The sequence below is a fragment of the Struthio camelus genome, chromosome 26 (genome assembly GCF_040807025.1).
Source record: "Struthio camelus isolate bStrCam1 chromosome 26, bStrCam1.hap1, whole genome shotgun sequence".
NCBI classification, from domain to species: Eukaryota; Metazoa; Chordata; class Aves; order Struthioniformes; family Struthionidae; genus Struthio; species Struthio camelus.
Genome location: NC_090967.1, coordinates 1085920 through 1112196, shown reverse-complemented (window position 1 = coordinate 1112196; position 26277 = coordinate 1085920). Strand labels below are relative to the sequence as shown.

General features: G+C 50.7%; 1 protein-coding gene across 1 annotated transcript in view; it reads left to right on the top strand.

Annotated features, from left to right (window-relative positions):
* FBN3 (fibrillin 3) overlaps window positions 1-26277 on the top strand; it is a 145575-nt gene that overhangs the window by 106427 nt on the left and 12871 nt on the right. Inside the window, exons 21-53 of the mRNA XM_009683577.2 lie at window positions 603-740; window positions 825-875; window positions 1365-1490; window positions 2761-2988; window positions 3136-3261; window positions 3637-3765; window positions 8775-8900; window positions 9867-9992; window positions 10402-10524; window positions 10837-10962; window positions 11105-11230; window positions 11649-11771; window positions 12376-12498; window positions 12908-13033; window positions 13621-13743; window positions 14887-15009; window positions 15652-15813; window positions 16362-16430; window positions 16758-16883; window positions 17222-17347; window positions 17885-18034; window positions 18750-18821; window positions 20352-20477; window positions 20973-21098; window positions 22295-22420; window positions 22674-22790; window positions 23075-23203; window positions 23611-23730; window positions 24114-24239; window positions 24653-24805; window positions 25237-25302; window positions 25625-25750; window positions 26020-26139. Of these exons, the coding sequence (XP_009681872.1) occupies window positions 603-740; window positions 825-875; window positions 1365-1490; window positions 2761-2988; window positions 3136-3261; window positions 3637-3765; window positions 8775-8900; window positions 9867-9992; window positions 10402-10524; window positions 10837-10962; window positions 11105-11230; window positions 11649-11771; window positions 12376-12498; window positions 12908-13033; window positions 13621-13743; window positions 14887-15009; window positions 15652-15813; window positions 16362-16430; window positions 16758-16883; window positions 17222-17347; window positions 17885-18034; window positions 18750-18821; window positions 20352-20477; window positions 20973-21098; window positions 22295-22420; window positions 22674-22790; window positions 23075-23203; window positions 23611-23730; window positions 24114-24239; window positions 24653-24805; window positions 25237-25302; window positions 25625-25750; window positions 26020-26139 (4083 nt within the window). The remainder of the gene's footprint in view (window positions 1-602; window positions 741-824; window positions 876-1364; window positions 1491-2760; window positions 2989-3135; window positions 3262-3636; window positions 3766-8774; window positions 8901-9866; window positions 9993-10401; window positions 10525-10836; window positions 10963-11104; window positions 11231-11648; window positions 11772-12375; window positions 12499-12907; window positions 13034-13620; window positions 13744-14886; window positions 15010-15651; window positions 15814-16361; window positions 16431-16757; window positions 16884-17221; window positions 17348-17884; window positions 18035-18749; window positions 18822-20351; window positions 20478-20972; window positions 21099-22294; window positions 22421-22673; window positions 22791-23074; window positions 23204-23610; window positions 23731-24113; window positions 24240-24652; window positions 24806-25236; window positions 25303-25624; window positions 25751-26019; window positions 26140-26277) is intronic.

The following is a 26277-nucleotide window of genomic DNA, read 5'->3' as shown; positions in this document are numbered from 1 at the left end:
GCAGTGCCCTGAGCATTGTATCAGACACCGAAGTCTCTAATTGTGCTGCAGCAAGACAAAGCACAGACATGGGGTCCCAGGGGGCCTTCGAGGATACGAGGATGGCAGGTTCTTACTCACTAGATGGGTTCATAGTGTGCTGAGATTAAAACACACCAAGACGAAGTGGGTCCCTTCTCATCATCTTGATCACTTCCCAATAGGTCCAGCCACCCCTAAGTAGTCAGGGCCTGGCAGAGCACCAGTATATGGCAATCCAGGGCAGCTGCACAGAAGGAACTATTTCCACCCAGAAGAGGAGCAGACTGGGAACAGGAAAGGGCAGGATGCAGAACTAATGCAGCAGTAGCTGTATCAGAGGGCATAGCAATGCCTCTCTGTAGCACAGCAGTGGGACAGGGCTCTGGGGAAGAGCACAATTTGGGTCCTTGCTGCAAAGTGCTGCAAAGTGAAAGATAAAGTGGAGCCAGAGAGCAATTAGTCACATTGCAACTCAGGGATAGTTTCTCCTAGCTGCTTCTCATCACAGGCTGGCTGTCATAAAGCTGAGAACCTCAGATGAGGAACAGCTCTTCACTCACACCCTGTCTTTGCCCCTACAGACAGCATGAAAGGTACGTGCTGGCTGAACATCCAGGATGGGCGCTGTGAGGTGAACATCAATGGAGCCACACTGAAATCAGAGTGCTGTGCTACTCTGGGGGCAGCCTGGGGCAGCCCCTGTGAGCGCTGTGAGATTGGTAAGGCCCTGCCTGGTGCAGAAATTGGCAAGGCAGGCAGTATGTCACCCATTTCTCTGCTAACATTCCTTTGTTTTCTTGCAGATACGGCCTGTCCCCGGGGCTATGCCAGGATGAAGGGGGTCACATGTGAAGGTAAAGTGCTGTAGGATACAGAACAAAGCTTTTTTACTGGGAACATGGTCATGGTTCATTTGTTGTTTTTCTGCATCTTGGAGTCTGGAAGGAGCTGGATTTCCTGCATCTTCCATATTACCTCTTGCTGCTGGCCTTTGCCCTGAGCACTGCAGCCGGGGTGTTTGGGGTGGAGACCAGTCTCCTATGTGTAGCACCAGTATCTGGAGATGAAACGCTCGTGTCTATGTGTCCTGGTGCTGCTCTGCCAACATCATGCCAACTATCGGCATGTGCAACAGGCCCATCCTGCCTGCCAGACCCTCTCTGACAAGGCTCTGTGTTACAGCCGCCTTGCAAAAGTGTCTGGATATGGCTGTGTGCCAGCCTGCTCTTTTCAGCCTAGTAGGCAACTTTGGGCTCCTTTTGGCTCCCCCAGAAGCCCTTCAAGGCCATACTAGGCCTGGCCAGTGCCAGCTTCCTGCCTGTCTCTTGCCTCTCTGCTCACAGATGTGAATGAATGCGATGTCTTCCCTGGCGTCTGCCCAAATGGCCGTTGCGTGAACACGGCTGGCTCCTTCCGGTGCGAGTGTCCAGAAGGGCTGACCCTCGATGGCACTGCCAGGACATGTGTGGGTAAGGACACCTCACCTCGCCCAGACCCCTGGCCTCCTCTCAGCAACCTCTATATAGGCCCAACCCATCCCACCACATGCCACCACTGAACTCCCAAGACCACTGCTGCCAGAAGCATGTTATATCTGTTAGGATTTGCCAAATCCAATAGCCCAACAGAGGTGAGGCTGCCACATCTCCGTGTTCCCAAGTTCAGTCAGTGGTGCAATCATTCTCCTTGGGTGGACCTAGAGAGTAGCCAATTCTGTGTGCTCTGTTTTCACTGATTCACTTACTAGATTCCTCTGCTTCTGATCATCATTGGGCCTCTGTGCTTATGGTGATTAGACTTTAAATACTAGTTAATGTCATTGCTCAGCATCCCTAGAACAGCTCTTGGCTGCTCTCTGGGCACACCATGACAAACCTGTCTCCTTGCATAGGGGTTATCTTCACTACTAACTACCCCATGCAGGGCCCAGTCTCTGGCCCTGGTGCCAACAATCATGGGCTGGCTATAGCTATTAATCTCTCATAGCATTCCAAAAAAGGTAGCCATATCCAAATGCCTACCGGGAAGGTTCCTGGCCCGTTCCTGGGTATTGTTTGGAGGATGATTTTTCACCTCAGCCAAAGCTGTTCCAGGGATCAGGCTAACAATGTCACAGAGCTGGTGATGCTCTACTGGTAATGTCACATTTTTTAGCGTGGATGGACCTGTTTCTAGCCACATTAATTTAAATGGAGTCCCCTGCCCCCATGGTTGTTTTTAAAACCTGTCACAGGGTATCTCCTATTTTAATTTCACTACTGGCACATCACGGTAGTGCCTAATGACTCGGCATCCCAAAGGCTTCTGGTTTGATTGAGTCTCCCAGTGGTGGATTCTGGTGTCACCTGTGGCTGTGCTCTGCCATCCTCCACTGACACAACATGGAGCACCCACCCCATTGCTCACAGGGTGGCAGATATTGCTCATTTCTGTTCTGCTGCAAAGAACCAGCACAGCACTCATGGCAGCAGAGCACGGCACTGATGAAGTGAGTATTCTGTACCTTCCCTCCTGAACATTGTGCAGCTGTGAGTCCTCACTGCTTGGGACTGAGGCTGCCAGTCCTTGGGGGTGTGCCAAGTGCAGTGGCAGGAATGACACTTCTCCTTCTCAGTAGGAGATTTTCTGAGGGCCTCACCCTCACTGCAGAAAATAGTTTTAGACAGAAGAAAATCTCTCTGGCCCTCCTCCTGGCAGTCTGGTGTTGCAGGCAGGGGCTCCGCTCTGCTCTCTCCATAGACGTTCGTGTGGAACAGTGCTACATGAAGTGGGATGAAGATGAATGTGCGGAGCCTCTTCCAGGCAAATATCGGATCGATATGTGTTGCTGTTCTGTGGGCTCAGCCTGGGGCATCGATTGTGAAGAATGTCCAAAGATTGGCTCCAGTGAGTATAAGGCCATCTGCCCCAGAGGACCCGGCTTTGCCAACAGAGGAGATGTGCTTTCAGGAAGGCCCTTCTATAAAGGTGAGAAGAGATGGGGGAATTGTTGGTCATGGGCTGTGCTCAGCCCATCTTAGCTTCAACCCAAGTGCCCTGCTCCTTGCCCTGCGACACCAGGTTTTCGGCAGACATCCCCTCTCTGAAACACTGCTGTTTTGTCCTCCTCCACAGATGTGAATGAATGTAAGGTCTTCTCTAGCCTGTGCACTCATGGAACCTGTCGAAACACCATTGGCAGCTTCAGGTGTCTCTGTGGCAATGGCTTTGCTTTGGATGCTGAGGAAAGGAACTGCACAGGTAAAGAAAGAGCCAGCCCCCTCCAGACCATTCCTGCCCATCTTGCTGCCTTGCCTGCCTCATGGGATGCTTAGCATGAGGATGGGAGGAGACATGGCAGCTATCTCAGGCAAGTGCTGAGAAGGCAATGGCTGGACCATGGAGACTCCTCCAGCCTGCTAGGAGGAAGGATCAGCCCTGCATCAGAAAGAAAGGTTAATGATTTTGTCTCCCTCAAGACAGAGGATTTATCTGGGCTGCCAGGCCATACTTTCCAGGCCAGGGGCTTATTTTCTTCTTGTTGAATTTGTTATGCAGACAGGCAGCCCAGTGCCAGCTGTAGTAGTGTTCCTAGCCTATGCTGCCTCCACTAGCTAATCTGCTCCATCCCCACAGATATAGATGAATGCCGCATCTCACCAGACCTGTGTGGCCATGGCACCTGCGTCAACACACCGGGCAGCTTTGAATGCGAGTGCTTCGAAGGCTATGAGAGCGGCTTCATGATGATGAAGAACTGCATGGGTAAGGGCTTGTCTCCAGGGCAGGGCAGCACCTTCCTACTTTGCAGTGAAGAAGAAAATAGCTGATTCTGGATCTGGTGAGGGCTCCCCATTCTCAGCTGCTCTCTGGGTGTCTGGCTGTCCAGTCACCTGTCTGTTTAGTTCCTCTGGCTGATTACAAAACAGATGACTGGGGCTTGCAGAAATGCTGTGGGAAGTTGGATTAGCTCTCCGCCCTGGTATAAAGTCAAACTTCTACATTGCTTTCTGGGGGGATTTTGGGAGTCCTCATGCTGAAGAGAGTCCTGACCGGGTCTTATCTCCCCATACCAATGAGTTGTCTCCCTTGTTTTGGGTGCAAAGACAGAGCTGGGGTGAGTGGCAGAAGTTGTGGAAAGAGGAAGGGCTCGTGTGGAGCTGAGAGAGCTACAGACATAACCCTACGAGAACACCAAGCATCTGTAAAGTGAAATCAGGGGCTGCAGAGACACAGCACAGGCTCTCTAAGGACTGTGGAATGCACAGAGAGAGGCCACATCCCCTAACAAGTCTTGGCCTGAGACTGAGGCCCCTCCAGAAAAGGAGGGCAAAGAGACAGAGCTGTGGTCTCAGTCTCCTGAAGTGGGCCTCCTTTTGCGGGACAACAGACCAGCAGTGAAGGACCCCATGCTATCTCAGCTGGCAGTGCCCCAGGGCTCTGCACCACGTAGAGCATGGACAGATTGCGACGAGAGCACTAGATTTGGGGCCAAAACTGGGAAGCTTCCCAAAGAGACATCTACTTATCAGGGCTTCCTGGACCAGAGGCCAGAGCTCTTGCCCAGTGCCTGGCCTGGTGGCACCGGGTGATCTGGGGAAGGAGGCTGGCAGGCCAGGCCAGCATCAGGGCTCTGGAAATAGACCCTGGCCCAGGTGAGCATCCAAGGCTCTCCCTGCCCTGACATCTGTGGGACGTTGTTGATCCTGCCCTGCCACCTCCTGGCAGCTGTTCTCTTGGCCATGGGAGCCTACAGTGGAGTCTTCCATCCACGCTGGGAGCCCATAGGGCCACCAAGCTAGCCTGAGTGTCCGAGGTGGATAGGCCTACTCCAGAGAGCCAAACGGGAGAGGGGTGCATGCAGGGTGCAGTAGCTGGCTAGGTGTGGGCAGGGGTCCACCAAGGGACTGAGACAGGGAAGAAGGCAGCTGCAAGCTACACCTCTGAAGTCTGACTGACTTCCTGAAAGACTGGAAAGGGGCTGAGGAGGACCCAAGGCTCGTGCCGGAGGCAAGCAGCCTTCATATAAAGCATGAGGGGCCTGTAGCTGCCTGTTGTTGTGCACTGGACTAGCAATCATGGCTAGATGATGTGCCAGGGCCTTTATGTGCCCTGGTATGGAGAAGATTTCCAGCTATCTCAAAGAGAAACGGCTTCTGGGTGGAGCTCCCAGCTCCCATTCTCCACTGCAAAGAGCGGGGCTGGATTTCCAAATGGGCCACTACAACCCACCCCAATTTCTTGGAGCCATTAGCCACGCAATCTTTATGCATATAGCACTAGTTATGTGTGTTACGCTGCTGGGGGATATCTGGGACATTGCAAGAGATGCTGAAACCTGCCCAGAGGTTGACTGGGCAGGTTTCAGCATGAGACTCAGACTGGTTGACTGAGTCTGCTTTACCAGCTTTTCTCAGGTTCTCACCTATCCCTTTCCCTCTTCCTATCCCTAAAGGGCATTTCCCTGCAACCCCAGTGCAATGCTGCCTTCCTTTGTACATAAGCCCAAGGCCTTGTTTTTCCCTTTTTATCTTCGATGTTTATTGAACTCAGACTCTTCCTTGACTTGGGTCTTGCCTTGTGCCAAGCCTTGGCCATTAATCTTTCCATTACCTCAGCCACCAACAGCTGGAGCATGAACCTGCATTGCCACTGAGGCAGGGGCAGGATTCATGCCTAGTATTTTCATTCCTGCAGTGTGGTAAGACAGTAATCTTAACACTTGGGATTCGCTAGTGCACAATAGAGTTCTGCCAGGCCAGCAGCTTGAACTCAATGGCTGTGAGCTCCAATTCTAATACACACTTGGCAGTTTTCTCCATCTGACATCTCATCTCATTCTACTGCTTTTCAACCTTCTGTTACGTATCTATTATTTATTTTGTCATTGATCATTTACTTATCCACACTCTAAACATACAGCCATCTCCAGCCATTATTGATATCACATGTACAACCTTTGTATTAGACCATGCATTGTCAAATACCACTGAAGAACGTTTCCCAGCCTGCAGATCTTCTGTGTGCTCCCCTATCCATGCAACGACAATTATCATCTTACAATTAACCTGCTTCATCTATCATGCCATCTCTTGCACCACATCACTCACTTCACATTAGTTACGTGTAGCTTGGTCCCTTTACTGGGTAACATATGGTCTTTGCAAGTAGGTGTGAGTTATATCATCATTAGATTACTGCTGAGATAAGTAGGCCTATTATTTCCAGTCCTGTATTAGGCGACACATCGACCTTTGGCCTGTGCAGCTTTGCTTGGCCTCTGCTATCATTGCACATCCTGTAGTCACATGCCATTAAATTACATGTCTCCTGTGGGGAGAGAACAGGGAGATATCTCCCAATGCTCATACCTTTCTCAGTGATGTTCACCATATGATCACTTGCGTCTCTTCCAGCTCTGAATCTTGCTGATTTTTCTTGGGCTGTTTTGCTTTGAATCTTTTCCAGAATGACCCTCAACCTGATCTCACTAATACATAGTATTTAATCAAATGTTGTTGTTTATCTGCCTTTCCCTGAGATCTGAATGTCCAGCAATTTCATGAGAGCCTCATCCATTAATCAGACCCCCGCCCAGTTTTCCAGACGCATCAAATGTTTCGTGAGAATTTCTACTGGTAGATCATCTGGGATCTTCCACCCCACTCTATTTCCAATTATAATTGTGGAAACTCCTTTTCACCTGCCCATTTAACTGTTCTTTATCCTCAAATAATTCTTTACAACTCCTTCCATCTGGTCATTGTTTGTTTTCATTCTGTCAGACTCTCACCTGTTTTCAATTTAATAATTCTTGTTTATAGCTTAAAAAAAATTCCACCAATGACCTCAGTACCTCAGTACATCTCCAACAAGTCAGCTAGACTGTTGCTGTCCTCTAATTCCTGGCACTCCATGTTCCTCTTCTTGTCTGTTTAGCCAGACTAACTTGTCTGACTGACCTAGTCTTAATGTTATGCTCTTTCTGCTTTGGCATGAAATTTCAAACCACATGAATCTGTGGCATGATCCAGTATCAATAATTTATTTGTATTATTTGATTTTTTTTAACGTGTATGACCTCTCTGCCACTGTCATTATTTTCTGTCTTTTCTGTACAGTTTGTAGCCTGGGTTACAATAGCTCACACCGTTCAACTTCCTCCCTTTATGTTTATGAGACGCGGAGTATATCGTAGCCCCCACTGATGACTGTGTCACTCCTTTCAGTAATTAGACTTCTGATATCTATACACAAAGACATATTTTTGTTTGTTTATTTTTTAGTGATCCCTATTTTCTGCATGAGTCCATCTCAGCCTTTTTTCTAGGAGTCTGGGGCTTGTGTCATTGTGTTCATTGTCCTTTCCCAAAGAATGTTACATTATGACATTTCTTGTGGTCATGGATTAACTTATATTTGACTGTATTTGACAAAAGAACATTGCTTTATCCTTATGGAGAGGAATCTTGCCAACCCCTGGCACTAGGCAACATCAGCACTGAACCTGCATCCTGCAGTTGATTAGGAAAAGTCTCCCATCATTGAGAACTCCAGGTTTGTCTTAGTCTGTTTGCGTGACAGTGTGGTTCCTCTGGGACTGTTCTGTGGGGGCCTGTTACCTCAGGAAGAATAAAAAGCACTCCTATTTGTCAGATGTATTTCAGTCTGCTTTAGCTCTAGATAAGCTGAAAATCTCAACAGCATGTTTTATTCAATTAAGTTGAAGAGTTCTATTCTTAATTACAAGGTTGGAAACAGAAAAAGAAACATATGAGAAGCAAAACGCATTCTTCAAATCTATCTGACATCACTCTCTCCCTTTTCGCACTGCCACTTAAGGATTCTTTTGAGCATTTATTAGCTCCTTTAGTCCATTATATTGCACCCAATGGCTTTATTCTTAGTACCCCTTTCTCAGAGTACCACCATGCACAGGTGAATCCCTGAACTAGGCATATTCCCATTTCTTCCCTCTTACTGGCAGGACAGGGCATCTTGAGTCAACACTTAGGTGCACATTAGAATGCAAAATCTTTTGAATCTAATCTGAGTTCATGATAGAGAACCTCAGGCTCAGATTCCTGTTTCCAAAGTTAGTAGAGGATCAGGTTCGTACAGCACTTCCCTTTCCAAAGCGTTCAGCTTGCACTGTGAAACACTGCAAGTATCATGAAGACTATTATCTGTACAATATCAGGACAGACAACAGTCACAGCCTATCTCCAGCTTTCTCTAGTGATCATGCAGAATGAATTGATAACCAAGTTGCCCGACTTCAACATCTACAGTGCTTGATCTCTTCTATTGGTTTTAGTTTCAAACTGTCATCAGTGCACTGTTCCAGTGATTTTCTTGGTCTTTCCGGTCTTGCATGTATGAACTTTTCTATGATTTTTTTCTTTGTTAATCCCAACCACTGAAAATGTACAAAGATATATGGGATGGGAGCTAGGATCTATCCTTCTAGACCTTGCTAGCTAATCTGCACAAAGCTAGTATCTTCTTTTCTCCTAGTGCTATGCTTTACATTCTTTTGTGGTCAAGGCAAGAGTTGCTGTTTCCCAGTACCTACTTCAATCATAAGTCCACCGGGTTCACTCAAACTCTGAATTCACTTCCTTGTTAACTTAGTGATGACCCTCTCTTTTGGGGTATATCTCTGGTGATAGGACTGCTTTGGAAACTGTGATCTGTGGCATCAGCGCAAAGCAATTATCTGGAAAAGCCAGCTGAAGGGAGCAATCCACTACATTTCATGTCACTTCCTGCAGATATCAATGAGTGCGAGCGTGACCCACTGCTGTGCCGAGGCGGGATCTGCATGAACACAGATGGCAGTTTTGAATGCATCTGTCCCCCTGGACATGAGCTGACCTCTGAAGGAAACGCTTGCATAGGTGAGATGATGGAAAGCAATGTTATGACCAGAACTTATTCAAGGGTAATGATGCAAGGAGACTTGAGTCTCGTGCTGGGCACATGAAACTCTCCTTCCAGTCTCATGTACAGGTGGAACATACCATCTAAAAAACAGGAAAGATTGTGGTCATTCCCAGAGTTTCATTGTGTTTATGATGTCTATTGTTATACCTTTTTTTCATTGAAGACTGACCAGAGGGATGGTGGTGAGGAGACGGCAAACACTGGGTTGTCTTCTGGCTGCTATGGCTACATGTATGCCAGTAAATGAAACATCATTCTCTAGACGTGAAGCCAAATGATCTGTCCCTGCGCATATTCATGCAACCAAACTTTTACATCCCAAGCAGGTTGGCCACATCCCAAGTTGGAATGGTTCCTATCCTGCAATAATCTTTGAGATGTGTCTGGACAGTATGTGGAGGTGTTAGGGATTTGTTATCTGTTAAACACCCAGGTTCCAGTACACATATTTGGCTCTATTTAAGTTATTAGCATAGACATAACCCGCAAGCTGAGGGGAGGCAAGCGAGCAAAGGGGATTTTCTCAGGACAGTCTGAGCTGGGGCTGTGTTCTAGTATAATCGGGAATCCATTGTTCAAATTCCTGGGAAACATAAATAGCACTGAACAATGATGGGATAAGACAGTGAATTGGCAGGCCGTACCAACCCAGAGAGGACAGAAGTACACCCCAAAGGAATAAAGGGAGAGTGGAATCATGTAAGCCCTGGGCTGAGTCTGAGAACTGCAGCTCCCTGTTCTGGGGGAATCATCCTGCTTCCTCCACTCAGGATGGAAAGTGTGCAGGATAGTTACAAGGCAGAAGGCAAGGATAACAGTTTTGAGACAGCAGTAGTTGTGGGTACCCAGGAATGGGTCTCAAAGGATGTGCAACATGGTATCAACCTGCCTAACTGTTCGAAATGCTCTCTCCGCTACAGATATCAATGAATGCTCCCTTAGTGACAACCTGTGTCGCAACGGACACTGTGTCAATGTCATCGGTACCTACCAGTGTGCATGTGACTCAGGCTTCCAGGCCACACCGGACAGGCAGGGCTGTGTTGGTGAGTGTTTTCTTTTGCCAGCTAGCCATGCCAAGATTCACGTATGCGTCCAGGACCCTCCTAGTCTCATACCTCTTATAATGCTCAGTGGGGTGCCTGAGTGTAGGTTAGCACTAGGCAAGGGTGGAACCTCCTCAGGAGTGAGCTGCAGCCAGACCTGCACTGCTGGTCACCAGCCGTCACCAGCTGTGGATCTGCTGTGACCTGTGAAATGGCTGGCACAGAAGGTAAGAGGTACTTCCTTCTATCTGAGGGAGCTACGATTCCTCTTCAATAAGCCCACCACAAAGGCACATCTCCCACCTTGTCTCTGTGTGCTGGCATCCACTGTGTGTGAGCAGCTCTGCTGCAAGGCACATATCCCAGCCCACAACTCAAACAGCCACCTGACCTCTCCATTCTCCCTCAGACATTGATGAGTGCACCATCACCAACGGTGGCTGTGATACACACTGCTCCAACTCAGAGGGTAGCTACGAGTGCAGCTGCAGTGAAGGCTACGCACTGATGCCAGACAAGAGATCATGTGCAGGTGAGCAGCCAGCCTGGTTCTTACAGATGGTGCCCCAGGGACCTCTGAGTCCATTACCTGTCAGCCATAGTATTGGCTTTGGGGTGAGGGGGAAGGGTCTCATTTTCAGGACACTTCCTGGGAAATGATTTCTCTGGACAGATGTTCCCAGCTTGCACTGCTGTGAACATCTAGACCTTTGTTACAGGCTCCAGAATCTTTTAACTCCGTGATTTGGAGCGCAGACCCTCCTGTGCCCCTGCTTACCGCTCCCAAAACACCCCATCCCCTGGCTCTAACTTCTTTACCCAGACAATGGTCTCCTCTTTTTAGATATTGATGAATGTGAGGATAATCCAGACATCTGCGATGGTGGGCAGTGCACTAACATCCCTGGGGAGTATCGTTGCCTATGCTTTGATGGCTTCATGGCATCCCTGGACATGAAAACCTGTATTGGTGAGAACAAGGCTTTGCCCTGGACGTGTGCCATCACTGCAGCACCAGGCTGCCATTGGATGGAGGGAGGGATGGAAAGGGCCACCCCATACCCAGGTCATGATTGTTGTGATGCTCAAAGCAGGTCCTTCTTCTCCCATAGATGTGAATGAATGTGATCTTAACCCTAACATCTGCCTGCATGGCGAATGTGAAAATACTAAGGGATCCTTCATCTGTCACTGCCAGCTGGGCTACTTTGTCAAGAAGGGAACCACAGGCTGCACAGGTAGGAATACACCAGGCCTGGAGCCAGGGGTGCTGCTGGGAGCCCTTGCAAACACCTACTGTATCTGCCCTGGAAGTAATACCATCCCTCTACTGGGGGATGCTGTGGACACCTGGCCCTGCCAGGAGTGGAGATTGCCAGGAAGGCAAGCTCCAGCCAGAAATTGAGACTTTCCTAGTTTATAGCCAAGCCATGGGCCTGCCCTTCCTTTTGTCTTCGTCTTCCAGGGGGCTGAGTTTGCACAGATCAGCTCTTCAGCTCATAGTTATCACCCTGGGCAGCCTGTTCCCCACAGGTGCTTTTTCCCTGGGGTTCAGGCTCCCAGTGTGCATATCAGAGAGAAGGCTGGCACCAAGCTGTCTTCTCCTCTCTCGGAGGACCTGAGCTGTGTCAAATCTGATGTCCTTCCTTCCTGCAGACATTGATGAATGTGAGATCGGGGCTCACAACTGTGACATGCATGCCTCCTGCATCAACGTGCCTGGGAGCTTCAAGTGCAAGTGTCGCACAGGCTGGCTTGGAGATGGGCTCAAATGCAATGGTGAGTTCTCATCACAGGAGAGGAGAACATTGGTCTGCCCAGGTGCCCTGTGGGCCTCTGTGTTGGGCTGGGCTGGCATCTACGCTTAAAATGCTCTTGGGCCTCAGGAACCCTACCTGAGGATTTATTGAAGTGCAGGGGGATGTGGGTATGTGATAGAGTGGGACTGTAGGTGTGGGTGAGTAGGCATTTCATTGTCATGCTGCGCAACTGTATCCAGGAAGGATATGAGCTATGGATGTGGGAGTGAGGGCCTATATATATATATGTGGGAAGTGGAGTGTGTGGGTGTGGTATGGAGATGTGTGTGGATGTGAGTGTCGTTGTCAGATTGTGTACCTGTGTGGTGGTATGTTGGGGCATGGTATAGTATGTATACAGGGATATAGGGGTGTATGTATACAGATGTATAGGGGTGTGTTGGTGTGTGTATGGTGCATATGTATGCAGGAGATGTATGAGCAGAGTGACTTACCAATCTGTGTGCAGTGTGGTGAAGGGAAGTAAGGGTGTGTGTGTGTGTGTGTGTGTGTGTGTGTGTGGATATGTGTGAGTAAGGCAAGACCAGTGGCACAATATTGAGTGGGGGGGTCTCCCTGCCTAGATCTGGATGAGTGTGCAACTGAAGAGCACAAGTGCAACCTGAACGCCAACTGCGTGAACACTCCAGGCTCCTACCGCTGTACTTGCCGAGAAGGCTTCAATGGGGACGGTTTCTCCTGCTCCGGTGAGGCCTATACACTCAGCAAGCATCAGGAATGTGGCTTGGGTGTCTTGATGGGACAAAGTGTTGCCTCCCTCTCAACCACCAGCCTGGCTCAACACCTGGCTGCCTGTGTCTGGGATTCGCTAAACCAGACGTTCCCCCAAAAGCAGTGCAGCCTGCCCTGCACCACAGCCTGCTCAGATACTTTCACTCCACCCAGCCTGCTCAAACGCCCTCAGCAGAGATCCCCCTTTCTCTCAGTAGATGTTTTGTCAGGACTAAGGCAATGGAAAACATTGCAGCCTCTCCTTGCAATCTCCCAACAGAGTGGTGGGAACAAGCTAACAGCAAAGGCTTGTGGGATTCAAGGTGGAGGAAGCTCCTATCTTTGGGTGGACACCACATCAGTCTCACACTTGATTCTCCCCAGATGTGGACGAGTGTGCAGATAATGTGAACCTGTGTGAGAATGGGCAGTGCCTCAATGCACCTGGGGGTTACCGCTGCGAGTGTGAGATGGGCTTCAATCCCACAGAGGACAGCAAAGCCTGTCAGGGTAAGTGCCTAGAGGTTTGAATGTTACTACAGGAGGTCCTGCCTTCTTTCTGGCCATAGCCTCTCCCCTGTACCATCATCCCCTGCTCCAGTACTAAGCAAGACACAGCATCATCTGGTGGTGCAGGGCCCTAGGTAATTCCAGGAAGCAGCCAGATCCCTGACTTATCAGTGCTGGGTGGCACACTGCAATGGCGAGCACCTCCCTGTGTGCCATGCTGCTCTGGCTCCAAGCTGCTGTCCTTGAGGGTGTCAGCTCCAGGTGAGACCAACCGCTACAGAGGTGCCAGCTCTTCCATTTACAGGAGTCAGTCCCCAACCTGCTGAAAACCTGGGCTAAGCCAGGGATACATGCAGAATGTGGGGGATCAGCAGAACAGGGGCAAGGAGAGAGAATGTACACACAGCATACCTGGCCCCCACTCACCCAGGAAGTGATATCCCTTGGCATTAGAGCCAATATGAGGGGATGTGTTACTGGGTGGGTAGCTGGAGCTATGCCTCTGCTTTGTGATGGGTGCAGGAGAGGCTTGACCTGGCCCCAACTCTGCCATGGCCCGAGTACCCAGTTGGCTCTCTCTCTTGCAGACATTGATGAATGCACCTTCCAAAACATTTGTGTCTTTGGGACCTGCCAGAACCTGCCTGGGATGTTCCGCTGTGCCTGTGATGATGGCTATGAGCTGGACAGGAGTGGAGGCAACTGCACGGGTAAGGGACTTTCATGGGGTCATTAGATGAAACTCACTGCCCCATGATCTCACGCACCAGTACAGGCTGGGGGTTGACCTGCTGGAAAGCAGCCCTGCAGAGAAGGACCTGGGAGTCCTGGTGGACAACAAGTTAAGCATGAGGCAGCAGTGTGCCCTGGTGGCCCAGAAGGCCAATGGTCTCCTGGGGTGCATGAGGCAGAGTGTTGCCAGCAGGTCGAGGGAGGTGATCCTCCCCCTCCACTCAGCCCTGCTGAGGCCTCACCTGGAGTACTCTGCCCACTTCTGGGCTCCCCAGTCCAAGAGAGACATGGCACTACTGGACAGAGTCCAGCGGAGGGCTAGGAAGATGAGGAGGGGACTGGAGCATCTCTCCTCTGAAGAGAGGCTGAGAGAGCTGGGCCTCTTCAGCCTGCAGAAGAGAAGACTGAGGAGGCGATCTCATCAATGTGTCCAAGTATCTGAAGGGAGGGTGTCAAGAGGATGGGGCCCAGTGACAGGACAAGAGGCAATGGGCACAAACTGAAGCACAGGAGGTTCCATCTGAACCTGAGGAAAAACTTCTTGACTGTGAGGGTGACAGAGCACTGGAACAGGCTGCTCAGAGAGGTAGTGGAGTCTCCTTCGCTGGAGATATTCAAAACCCGCCTGGACGCGATCCTGGGCAATATGCTCTAGAGGTCCCTGCTTGAGCAGGGCAGTTGGACTGGGTGATCTCCAGAGGTCCCTTCCAACCTCAACCATTCTGTGATTCTGTGATCTGCTGGTGTGAGCTGCAATAGGTTGAGGTGCTAGCAGTCTGAAGTCGACTAAGCATCCCTAGGCGATGTATATTTGTTCTTGGAAAGGCTCAGATACTGCTGGATGGTGTGGCTTCAGTAGATAGAAGGGAAGGCTCAGTGTGACTTTCTTCTGAGCCTGGGCAAGGTAGGTGAGGCAGGACTAGGCAAGGCAGGGGAGGCCAAGGCAGGCTTTGCTTCTAGGAGAATTCTGCCTGCCATCTCATGAAGAGCCTTAGAAATACCATGGCTGTGGGCAGACAGCTTGTTTGTGTACAGAGCAACCCTGTGTGTACAGGATTGGGGCTATGGTTTCTGTGGCAATCATCCACAGGCCCTGAGTCTTCATCTTTCCATCTTTTCAGACATCAATGAATGTGCAGACCCTGTGAACTGCATCAATGGCCTGTGTGTCAACACGCCTGGCAGCTACCTCTGCAACTGTCCACAAGACTTTGAGTTGAATCCCACTGGTGTGGGCTGTGTGGGTGAGTGGCAATCCATTTGCAAAGCCAGAGCCTCCATCCCAGAGCTTGGTGGTCCTTCTTGTTAGGCCCACACAGCTAGAGCTGGCCACTGTCAGAGACTGGAGTGGCTGAACACAACTAGCCCTCCCTAACACTGATCATGATGGATTCATGATGGGTTCAGCCCTGTATCAGCAGAAGGGTACCCACCTACTGTGAAGCCTGAGCCAGTGAAGTGCTGGTGCAAACTGACACTTTAGGGAGGGAGAATTCACCAATGGAGATGGGACCATTAAGAGGTCCCTGGGCAATTCTAGAGCAAGTCTTTTTGTCTTGAAAGGCTCCGGGACACTGCAGGCAGTTTTTGTCCCCTGAATGACATAGCATGGCCTAGTGGACCAGGAAAGCTGGCCAAATATCGTTCTTAAAGGAATCCCAAAGTCACAGGCTGCAAGGATGTGTGGATGTTGTTTACTGCAACACAGGTTTCCTGCAGATGATAGTGTGAACAAACGGGGCGAGACTGGGGCCTTTGCCTCTCTCCCTGCTCCTCAGGACAATGTTAAAGGAATGTTGTTCCTTCCTTCAGAACGCTGTTCATTCCTTCTGTGCCACCGGCATCTGCTGGGGAAGCTTTGCTCACCCACTACTGTCTTTGTGCAGACACCCGTGTTGGGAACTGCTTCCTGGACACCCAGGACCGAGGAGATGGGGGGATCTCCTGCAGTGCAGAAATCGGAGTTGGAGTCACTCGGGCATCCTGCTGCTGCTCACTGGGTCGAGCATGGGGAAATCCCTGTGAGCTTTGTCCTCCAGCCAACACAAGTGAGTTGGGAAAGCATCTAGGGTGAACTTGGGAGTGGGCAACCCATGGGCAGTGTAGAGCAGAGGGGAGAGTAGGGGCCAAGTACCAGTGGCTTCTCAGCTCAGACTGGGGGTCCCTGATCAGGATAGTGTGTGCCTGCTTTGAGTGTCAGGCTGGCATTATCACCCTGATGAAGCAAAATAAGCTGAGGGAGGAGAGAGGGACCAGGTCATGTTATGTCAGTGCAGGGCAAGATAGGTGGGCTAGGTCAGGGGAAAGGTAGGATGGGATGGGGTAGGGGGAGGCACATTGTGTCTGGGTGTCCAGAGTGGGATCCTTAATTCCTAGTCACAATGGGCTGGGGGAGGGTATGGGATAGCCCTGTTCAGGGGTGGGCAAGGGGAGGCAGAGGGGCTAAGTTGGCTTGGGGTGTGACAGGAGTCAGGCTGCTGAATCTGGAGCGGTGTCACTGCATGCATGGAGCATTTCTGCTGGGTTTCTCCCTTCTTGCCCTGTTTCATGGAAGCCCAGCATGGCTCAGGATCCCTCTGACTGAGTCTTTCCACAGCTGAGTACAAGACCCTGTGCCCTGGAGGAGAAGGTTTCCGACCCAACCCCATCACTGTCATCCTGGAAGGTAAAGAGAACTGGCTCCCCCAAGCCTTGTCTCCAGAAAGTCATGGGCTGGGGGAGCCCAGACCTGCTGTGGGCACTGTGTGCCCTGGCACTGAACCGGTTGGTCATGTGCAGACTGCTGCACATGTCATGGGGCACAGTGTGTATTTGTGCCCTCCTCTAACATACTCTGGCCACCTGGCCAAGCAGCTCAGAGGCTAACAGAGGCTGGAGATGGTCAGTTTGACATACTAGATGTCCTGGGGTGAGGCTGCTGCATGATCTGGTCTGCCTCTGGTCTGGTCTGTCTCTGGGCAGTGAACACTTCCCAGCCATTCTCCCTTCTCAGATATCGACGAGTGCCAAGAGCTGCCTGGCCTCTGCCAGGGAGGCAACTGCGTGAACACTTTTGGCAGCTTCCAGTGCGAGTGCCCACTTGGCTATTACCTCAATGAGGACACACGCATCTGTGAAGGTATAGCTGCACTATGGTGCCTATGTGAGTGCGCATGCCTGGTGTGTGGAAGCCCCTGTGTGTGTGCATGTGTGTGTGTGCTAATGGTTGTGCTTGTATCTGGGCTGGGTAGGGCGTTTTCTTTACCTTGTGGGAAGAGTTTGGCACAGTCCCTTCCCCTTTCTCCTCCAGACTTCCCATCCTCATCAAGAATCGTGTGTCTCCATGCCTTCCCAATACCAGGGCAGCCTGGTCCCCATGCACTACTACATGTGCCCTGTGCCAGACTGTGTGACAAGTCTGCCTCCCACCTCGTGTCAGGACCAGTGCTTTGACCTAAGTTTTCCTCTTTTTGGCAGATATTGATGAGTGCTCTGCTCACATTGGAATCTGCGGCCCTGGGACCTGCTACAACACCCTTGGCAACTACACCTGTGTGTGCCCACCTGAATACATGCAAGTCAACGGTGGAAATAACTGCATGGGTATGCTATTGTCTGAATATGGGGGAGGGGGACCTGGCAGTGCCCTGGCTGTCCAGGGCCACCAAATCATACTGCAGGTAACATGTTAAGGGCAATGTGGCTGAGTGGAAGAAGTGGGAAAAGTGAGGTACCCAGCCAGGGGCTGGAACTCAGGACTCCTGCGTTCATCAAGTACTTCACTGCCTCCCTGCTCCTATGCTATGCACACTGTGTATGGCAGTGAGGCTGATGTTTGCCATGTCACCAGTTATGGGGAGAATGGCTAGCATGGAGTGGCAAGAGCATCCAGCAGAGCTTGTGTATTGCCACTGTCTGCGATGGGCCTGAGCTCAAGGTTGTCACTAGAGCAGGGCAGCTGGGCTTCAGCCCATATCTGCAGCCACAATGCTGGGCATCCCTTGAAGAGCCTGTATGTTACCTACAGTCCCTGGGCACCATGACAGGGCAGTCTGGCATCTCCCAGGCAATGAACATGTTGGAGCTGGCAGCTCCCATTCCCAGGGCTGGCACAAGACAGTGTCTGGGCTGCCTTTGCAGATATGAGGAAGAGTGTGTGCTATCGCAACTACAACGACACGTGTGAGAATGAGCTCTCCTTCAACATGACGAAGAAGATGTGTTGCTGCTCCTACAACATTGGCAAGGCCTGGAACAAGCCATGTGAGCCATGCCCCACACCAGCCAGCCGTAAGTCAGCCCTTCTGGAAAGGCGTCTTGAGACTATGGCTGCCCACTCAATTTTCTGGTCAATCTGTGTACTTTGAGGCACAGGCAGAGTAGGACCACACACACACAATAGTGGGGGATAAGGGAGAGCATTACATCCAGCAGGCAATTCCTATGAGTGTGAATGCTAGGGGAACACACAGCTTTGCACAGTTTTTTGCGCTGGAAGGTCACAGGTGACTGGGTGAGTATCAGCAGAGGGGAGATGATGTGCATGACTTGGCAAAGCTGTGTGTGGGCATGCAGTGAATCGGGGCCCTATAGACAGGCTGAGCACAGAGTGGAGATGTTGTCTGCGTGCCTCTAACACAGTGGAGAGCACTGGCTATGTGTTGTTTGCAGTGTGGAGGAATGAGTGTGTACCTACATGAGAGGCATGCAGAGGTCATGTTTGTATGTCCTTTTCTGTGTGTGTGTGTGTGTGTGTGTGTGTGTGTGTGTGTCTATTGCCATACAGTATACGCATGTGTATGCTTTATGCACCACAGTGTATGTGTGATCTGGAGTTCCCCATGTGTCCCCTGAGATACCTTGCTGAGCACAGTACACATACCCTCCCGCCTGTCACATCATCTCTCTGCTGGCTCTAGCTATAGTTGGCTGCTCTCCTTATCTCTTGCTGCATCCCAGTCTACCTGCCTGCCTGCCAGGCATGACTTTGGTGTTCCCCTTCCAGCGGAGTACCAGATCCTATGTGGGAACCAGGCCCCCGGGTTTATCATCGACATTCACACAGGGAAGCCAATTGGTGAGTACAACTTGTGTCCCCAACTTCCTAAGGTAACAGGCCTGTTTTCTACCCCTTCTGCTTTCTTCTCACAGTGCCTCTGAGGTTGTTTCCTCTGCCTCTATCCTTACCATAAGCCCTGGGCAGAGGAGAGACCAAGAAAAGAGATGGCAAACATGACTGCAAGTGGTTGACCAGGCCTTCGGCCTGTGTCCTAAATGACTGAGCTGCTCAGAACTTCCCATGTTGGCACCTTCTCTTTCAGCTCTGTCCCACCTGGAGAGAGAACGGTACTCTTGGAGCTGAGACTCACCCATCATGGGCCACTTCTTCCCTTTCCCACTCTCTTCCCTCTCCAAGCAGGACTGCTTTGTGGTCTTTCATTTTCAGAGGGTTTGGCTTACAAGTACTTGTGCGGAACTGTGCAAGGATAGCTGCTATGATGCTGGAATGAGGCAGAGCAGAGCAGCCAGAGAGCCCTGGGATACAGCAGCCTGTGCCTGGTGCCACCTGGCATGTGACATAAGAGTGTGACAGTACCAGGCTGATCACTTTTATCCACATCGGGGTCTGTTCTTCCTGACCACTGCTGCCATGCAAGAGAAGATAGTCCTGCACACCCAGTTAGGCCACAAACCCCGAAATTAGACAAGGGAAATGGCATTGTTAGGGAGTTCTGTAATGATGTCTGTAGTCATAGAGAGCAGGGTTGAATCCTGCTGCTAACAGAGAGAGGCCTGGTTCATCCAGGATTCATCTGTGAAGGCCCTGGCACTTATACCACTAGCAGCACAAACCTTACAGCAGCAGGATGCTGAAAGCTGAGCTTTCAGGTTTCCATTTTGGTGGATGGCAAGCCAGAGGTGCTGCTTATGGTCCTGGAAATTGTGGACTGTCTCTGGATGTTTGCAGTCTTAAAAGATGGAATCCCCAATACACTAATTGCCAGTCAGTTTGTGAGACAAGTTAGCCATTGCTTCACTAGGCCCTGGCAGTGCCTAACACCAGGAGTTTGAACAGAATGAGGGATATCTTTCACTCCCAGAGAGCAGGTGTTAAGAAGCAGAGGCCATGCTGCAGAGGGTGGCATGTCACCTGTGCAGGACTGCAGGGCTGGCAGCAGGGTAGTGAAAAGTTATGAGCATGGTGATGGAGTCAGGGACTCTCAAGACATATCAGTGTTTCAGTGGCCCTCTTCATTTCCCAGTCCCAGAGCGTGGGCTGGTCTCCATGTCATTGCAGAGGGCACACTCGGAGAGCATGGATGTCCAAGGTAGGATCTCTCCGAGCACGTACAATGCAGGCTCTGCCGGCAATCCTGTGGCTCCTATGACTTGGGGTCTAGTGTGGCTCCGTTATGGACACAGACTTCTGCAGAGTGGCCTGAGCTCTGTGACAGTGTGGGATCCACTATCAGTCCTCCAAGAGCTGCTCCAAAATTTGTCTGGGGGCCATTTCCTGTTAGACTTCTTTCTAGACGTCTAGCTATGGGGGATTCATTCCTCCCTTCTCCCTTCCTGGGATACTGACAGAGATGTTGTATGTGCGCAGATATTGATGAGTGCAGTGAGATCCCTGCTATCTGCACAAATGGTGTCTGCATCAACCAAATCGGCAGCTTCCGGTGTGAGTGCCCTATTGGATTCAGCTACAACAACATCCTTCTCATCTGTGAAGGTAATGGAGAAGCCAGAGGAGTGCTGCCAAGGTGCAGGGGGAGGTCTCAGCATGGCACTAACATCTCCCCAGCTCATGGGGCATTAGGGTCAGGGCTGGCAGTAGTCATGCACAGAGTCCACATGTTCTTAGGCTTCTTGGAAGTCTCTTCATTTTCACCATCAAGGGATGGACAAATATTGCTGGTTTTCATGAATGTTCCCACATGAATGTTCCTGTCTGGTTTCCTTCTCCTCTGTTTTTTTCTTTTGGTTGGTTGGTTGGGGTTTTTAAGAAAAATTTGGTAGATTTGAGTGTGTAAAACATTTGAGTTGTACTTAAAATGCATCACTTTATTTTAAAACAATAGAAAATGATTACAATTGGCCCTGGTTGGAATGAAAAAATGGTTAAAATTGAATTGACTCCAGTGAGCCACTCTAGCCCTACCAGCATAGTGCTTGGTGAATGCTTGACACTCTGTACAGTCAAGGCTTTGCTTCTCTTCTCCCATAGACATTGATGAATGCAGCAGTGGGGAGAACCTCTGCCAGCGCAATGCTGACTGCATCAACATCCCAGGCAGTTACAGGTGCGAATGCTCAACTGGATACAAGCTGTCGCCTAGTGGAGCCTGCGTGGGTAAGATGGCAGCTGTTCACTACCTATTCCAGAGACAATTGTGGGAGGCACTGACATCCCTGCCTAGACTCTTCAGCTGATTTTGTAGACCACCCTGTGTGCACTCAAAGAAGGATAGGGTGAAGGACACGCCAGTCCCATGTGTAGGTTCCTGGTCCTTTGTCAAGCCAGGGGATCATGACATAGCTGGGCTGTGCTTTTGGGATACCTGTACTTATGGAACAATTCCCAGGGATTATGAGTCCCTGAGAGATGAGGAAAGGTCACTGTGAAGTGTAGCTTTAGTTTGGCATCTAAAGGGCACATCAGTTTAAATGTTGTGCCCAGGAAGCTGAGCTGATGCCAGGCACTCTCAATGCTCTCCCTAGTCCTGCATTTACTGGCAGGGTTGGCCTGGGCCCATTCTGCATTTTGCTGTGGTTGACTTTATGGTCTAGGCCGTGTAGATCAAAGCCAGCATAGGTGCCCATACAGGCACACTCTCCTCACTCAGAACTGCAAGGTATGTGACAAAACTCAGCATGGAAAAGGGGCTGTCCTTTCTATTTCCACACACTGTCTATGCAGACTGAGGGGCTATTTTATCCATTTCTCCATTTTCAGTGATGGAGTTCCTTGGAGGAAAGAATCTACCAGATACACAGTAGCAAATCTCAACCCCTTTTCTTCCCACCAGCTGGCTGAATCAGCTCAGGCAGAGTGCAAATCATAAACCTCAAAATCAGCCTTGAACCTGTGATGAACAAAGCCTGCCCTGGAAGCAGCACCTCTTCTCCTGGCCCTGGTATGGGTCTGTCCAGCTAGTGTTTCTCCCTCAGTGAAGAACTCAACAGTCCCTGAATCAGGCTTAGCAGAAACACACAACTGGCTAAAATGACGAATTAGAAAAACAATTAATTGTAGCCCTATTTTATTTGAAGAAGGCAAACTAGGAAGCAAATTGAACTTTCTGGGGCCACATTCTCAGTCTATTTTCTGCAATGAAATTTGCTGTTTTAGACATGGGAGCTCATAAGTCCTCTTGCTTCATCTCCATGAAACCACCTCTTGGAAAACTGAGACTCTGTTCCTCTGTGCTGCTGCTCGCAGACACAACTCCCTACCAGCAGGCAGGCGTCTAGCGGAGGCCAGTGCCTTGGCTTTTCCTGTTTGGTCCATGTTTTCTGCTCACTAGTGTCCCCCTTGCTTTGTTTTAGGTCGCAATGAATGCCAGGAGATCCCCAATGTCTGCAGCCACGGGGACTGTGTTGACACTGAGGGGAGCTATATCTGCATCTGTCACAACGGGTTCAAGGCCACAGGGGAGCAGACCATGTGTATGGGTCAGTATGACTGCCACAGCCTTGTGATGCCCTGCTGAGTGAATCACATGTCAGGATGGACGTGAGCTCTCTCTCCTACCTGCTGGCTAGTGCCAAGGACAGCCAAGGGCAGGGCCGTTGTGTTCTCTTGGCCCAGGCTGTTCCTGAGAGCCAAAGAGGTGTTGTGCAGCTACTTGGACCCTGTCTGCACACCCAAAACAATGGCTCTCAGCTCATTCAGCCCCTCAGATGGCTGTGATGATTTTCTCTGCAGATATTGATGAATGTGACCGACAGCCATGTGGAAATGGAACCTGCAAGAACACAGTTGGGTCTTATAACTGCCTCTGCTTCCCTGGCTTTGAGCTAACACACAATAATGACTGCATGGGTGAGTCGCGTGCAGCCCTGACCACATAGATAACTGACTAGTGTCCTGACATGGCAACAGCTGTGGGGCATTTACTTGGCGTCACACTGTGGTATGCAGAGGATGAGCACTGGGTGCCGCATAGCACCATCTGTAGAAGTGATCACTGGGTGTTACATGGCAGTGTCTGTGGGGGGAGCTGTAGCTGTCACCAGTCACGGGTGCAGGGGTGGTTAATGCAGCACACTGTCCCTCATAGGCTGTGCATGTGTCTTCCTGCTGTGCTTATCATTTTCTTTCCACAGACATTGATGAGTGTTCGTCCCTGGTGGGGCAGGTGTGTCGAAATGGCCAGTGTATAAACAGCATCGGCTCCTTCCAGTGCCTGTGCCAAGAGGGGTATGACAGGACCCCTGATGGGAAGAACTGCGTAGGTGAGTATCTGGGGAGCAGAATGGCCCTTCTCAGTGAGTCAAGGTGTATGTTAGCTAGCAGCACAGCTGGCAGTGTGCAAGGCCTGGTCCCTAGGCTAGTCTTTCTAGAGATATCCCCACCAGAGACTACTGAGCAATGGGCTCTCCAGATCCACTCACAGGGGCTGCTGTGGCAGACAGGCACAAGGTAGCCAGGTGACTTGTATTCATCACACTGCCTCCTACAGCACCAGGTCCACATGAAGTAGGGCATCCTGGAAGCTGTCTCATCTGCTTCCTCTTGGGTCTTTTGGGTAAAGCAGCATGCAGTTCCAAGGTAGGGCCTGATGCAGCAAGGCAGCCTGCATCAAAGTCCTCAGAGCTGAGCACATCAGATACTTTCACTGGTGATTTCCCCTCCTCTGCAGACATCAATGAGTGTGTGAGCCTGCCCGGGACCTGCTCTCCGGGGACCTGCCAGAACCTGGAGGGCTCCTTCCGTTGTATCTGCCCCCCTGGGTACGAGGTGCAGAACGACAACTGTATTGGTAATGTTGGCTCTCTGCTTCTACAGTTCCTAGCTCAGCATGTTCTCGGTCTATTCCCAGAGAAACCATATGCTTTCTGGGTAGGATGAGGAATGTATTATCACCCTCAAATGTCCTCTTGAAAGCAATTAGCCACAGAGCAAGGGAGAGCCTGCTCCCACGACAGTGGAGACTCAGTGGTTTTGCTGAGCCCTTGCTTCTTCTTTATCCCATTTGCCCTGGAGGTGGGTTAAGGGTTAAGGCCAGGCTTCCTGCCCCCCAGAGGGGTGATGTCCTCCTGGCATCAGGGTTCCCCAAGCATCACAAACTCAGCTGGCTTGATGCAATGGAAAAGGGAATGACCTTTGGCTGCACTGCAAATAACTTGTCCATGTTGCCTCCAGATATCAACGAGTGTGAAGAGGAGCCCAACATCTGCCTATTTGGGACATGCACTAACACCCCTGGCAGCTTTCAATGTGTCTGCCCTCCTGGCTTCGTATTGTCTGACAATGGCCGACGGTGCTTTGGTGAGTGCAGCTCTGCCCACTGGCCTGTGGGGATGTGGGGTCATGGCAAAGCTAACCACTATGGATGGAGCAGGAGTGGGAGCTGACAGCAGCACCACTGTAACCTGCTGTGACTCCCCCTAGGGGTATGCCTAAGGCAGAGAGAGTATCAGTGGGCCCAGGATCTTAAAATATCCTGGCTTTCCAGCGTTTCATGCACTGCTCCAGGATAACTGGTGTTTTTGTGCCACAATGCAGAAGTGGGTGGGCTGCTCCCTTCCTCTGGGCCAATGTTACGTCCTTACAGAGCCATCCAGGGCACAAGCATCTGGAGGAAGAAGTGCCTTCCTCAAGCTAAAGGTTGATGGTGGGGCAAGGGGATGTCCACAACCATCCTAGATGGTTGCCTTGTGCATTTCCTCGTCCTCCCACAGATACTCGCCAGAGCTTCTGCTTCACTCGCTTTGACAATGGGAAGTGCTCTGTTCCCAAGGCCTTCAACACCACCAAGGCCCGGTGCTGCTGCAGCAAGATGCCGGGAGAAGGCTGGGGAGATCCCTGTGAGCTGTGCCCACAGGAAGGAAATGGTAGGTGTGCTGGGCCCCAGCTCCAAGGAAGAGAAGGCTCTGTGTGTGCCTCCAACATGGTGCAGCCATGCAAGCTGCCTAGCAAAGTGGGGCCCTCCTCTGGGAAATGCTTCCCTGAAACTTAGTGCCTCTCACTGGATTGCAGTATCCCTGGGTCTCCAGCAACCATGGCCAGATTCTTGGGAAGCAGATTTCTTAGTTCTGCTTTGGATCTGTTCTCAGTTCCCTGCAGGGCTTTAGAAGGCAAAAATACTTCAGTATCTCCAGATCTAAGAGAGGTGCAAGGTGTTTCCCCCCAGCTGAGGTTTTGTGGACTGAAGTACAATGAGCTGTCAAGCTCTCAGTCATGCCCTAGAATCCTCAAAAGCACATTTCAGCTGCTGGGAATAGAAACACCTCTAAGCACATCTCACTTCTCTACTTTTTTCCAGTTGCCTTCCAGGAGCTGTGCCCATACGGCCATGGGGCCATCCCGGGCCCAGGTGATACCCGAGAAGGTAAGATCTGATCCAGGGAAGAGGAGAAATGTGCCCTGCAGGGGAAGGGATGGGGAGGGGTGGAGGGATATCAGCCTAGAAACAACCAAACTCAGGCTCTGTGGATCATAGGGTTGAATCTCAGTTGCAGAAGAGGTGGGATGTGGGACTGGGTGCCCTCTAAGGCTCTTGATCCCTGGCTGCCTGCTTCAGCCCTATGTACCTCTGAAGCCACCCGTTCTAGAGAGAGAGGCTCTGGTGTTGCAGGGCCTGTCCTGAGAGGACAGGCATCTTTGTGGCCATGTTCTCACAAGAGGTTTCATTGCCTTGGCTTCCCCTCTAGATGTGAATGAATGCTCAGAGAACCTGGGTGTCTGCATAAATGGGGCTTGCATTAATACTGACGGCTCCTTCCGCTGCGAGTGCCCTTTCGGGTACAACCTGGACTACACGGGTGTCAACTGTGTGGGTAAGGGTCTGCATGGGCAGCACCTGCTCTCTTTTGCTCCAGCTGAGTTGATTTTCTCCCCCTTATGTCAAGGGCTATCACTCTGTTGGGAGGGAGGATTTTTTTGCATGAATCTTCCCTCTTCCCTCCCTCCCTCCCTTCCTCCCTTCTTCTCTCTCCCTGGCTCCTGGCTTTGCTAGGGCTGTTTGAATTCTCCAACTGCAAGTAGAGACCACGCTACACCTTTCCTGTCTAATTTATCCATCTAACATGGTATTGGCTTCCCCCAGATACAGATGAGTGCTCCATTGGCAACCCCTGTGGGAATGGTACCTGCACCAATGTGGTTGGAGGCTTTGAGTGTGCCTGTGATGAGGGCTTTGAGCCAGGTCCCATGATGACGTGTGAAGGTAATGCTGCAGTAGGGCTACCCCTTCACCCCTATTGCACACTGACACACCTTGGTGAGAGGTGGGAGAGACGGAGCGAACCCCTATCTGCCTTCCCCACCTCCTTTGGCTTAGACAACACTCTCACAGCTGACTTGG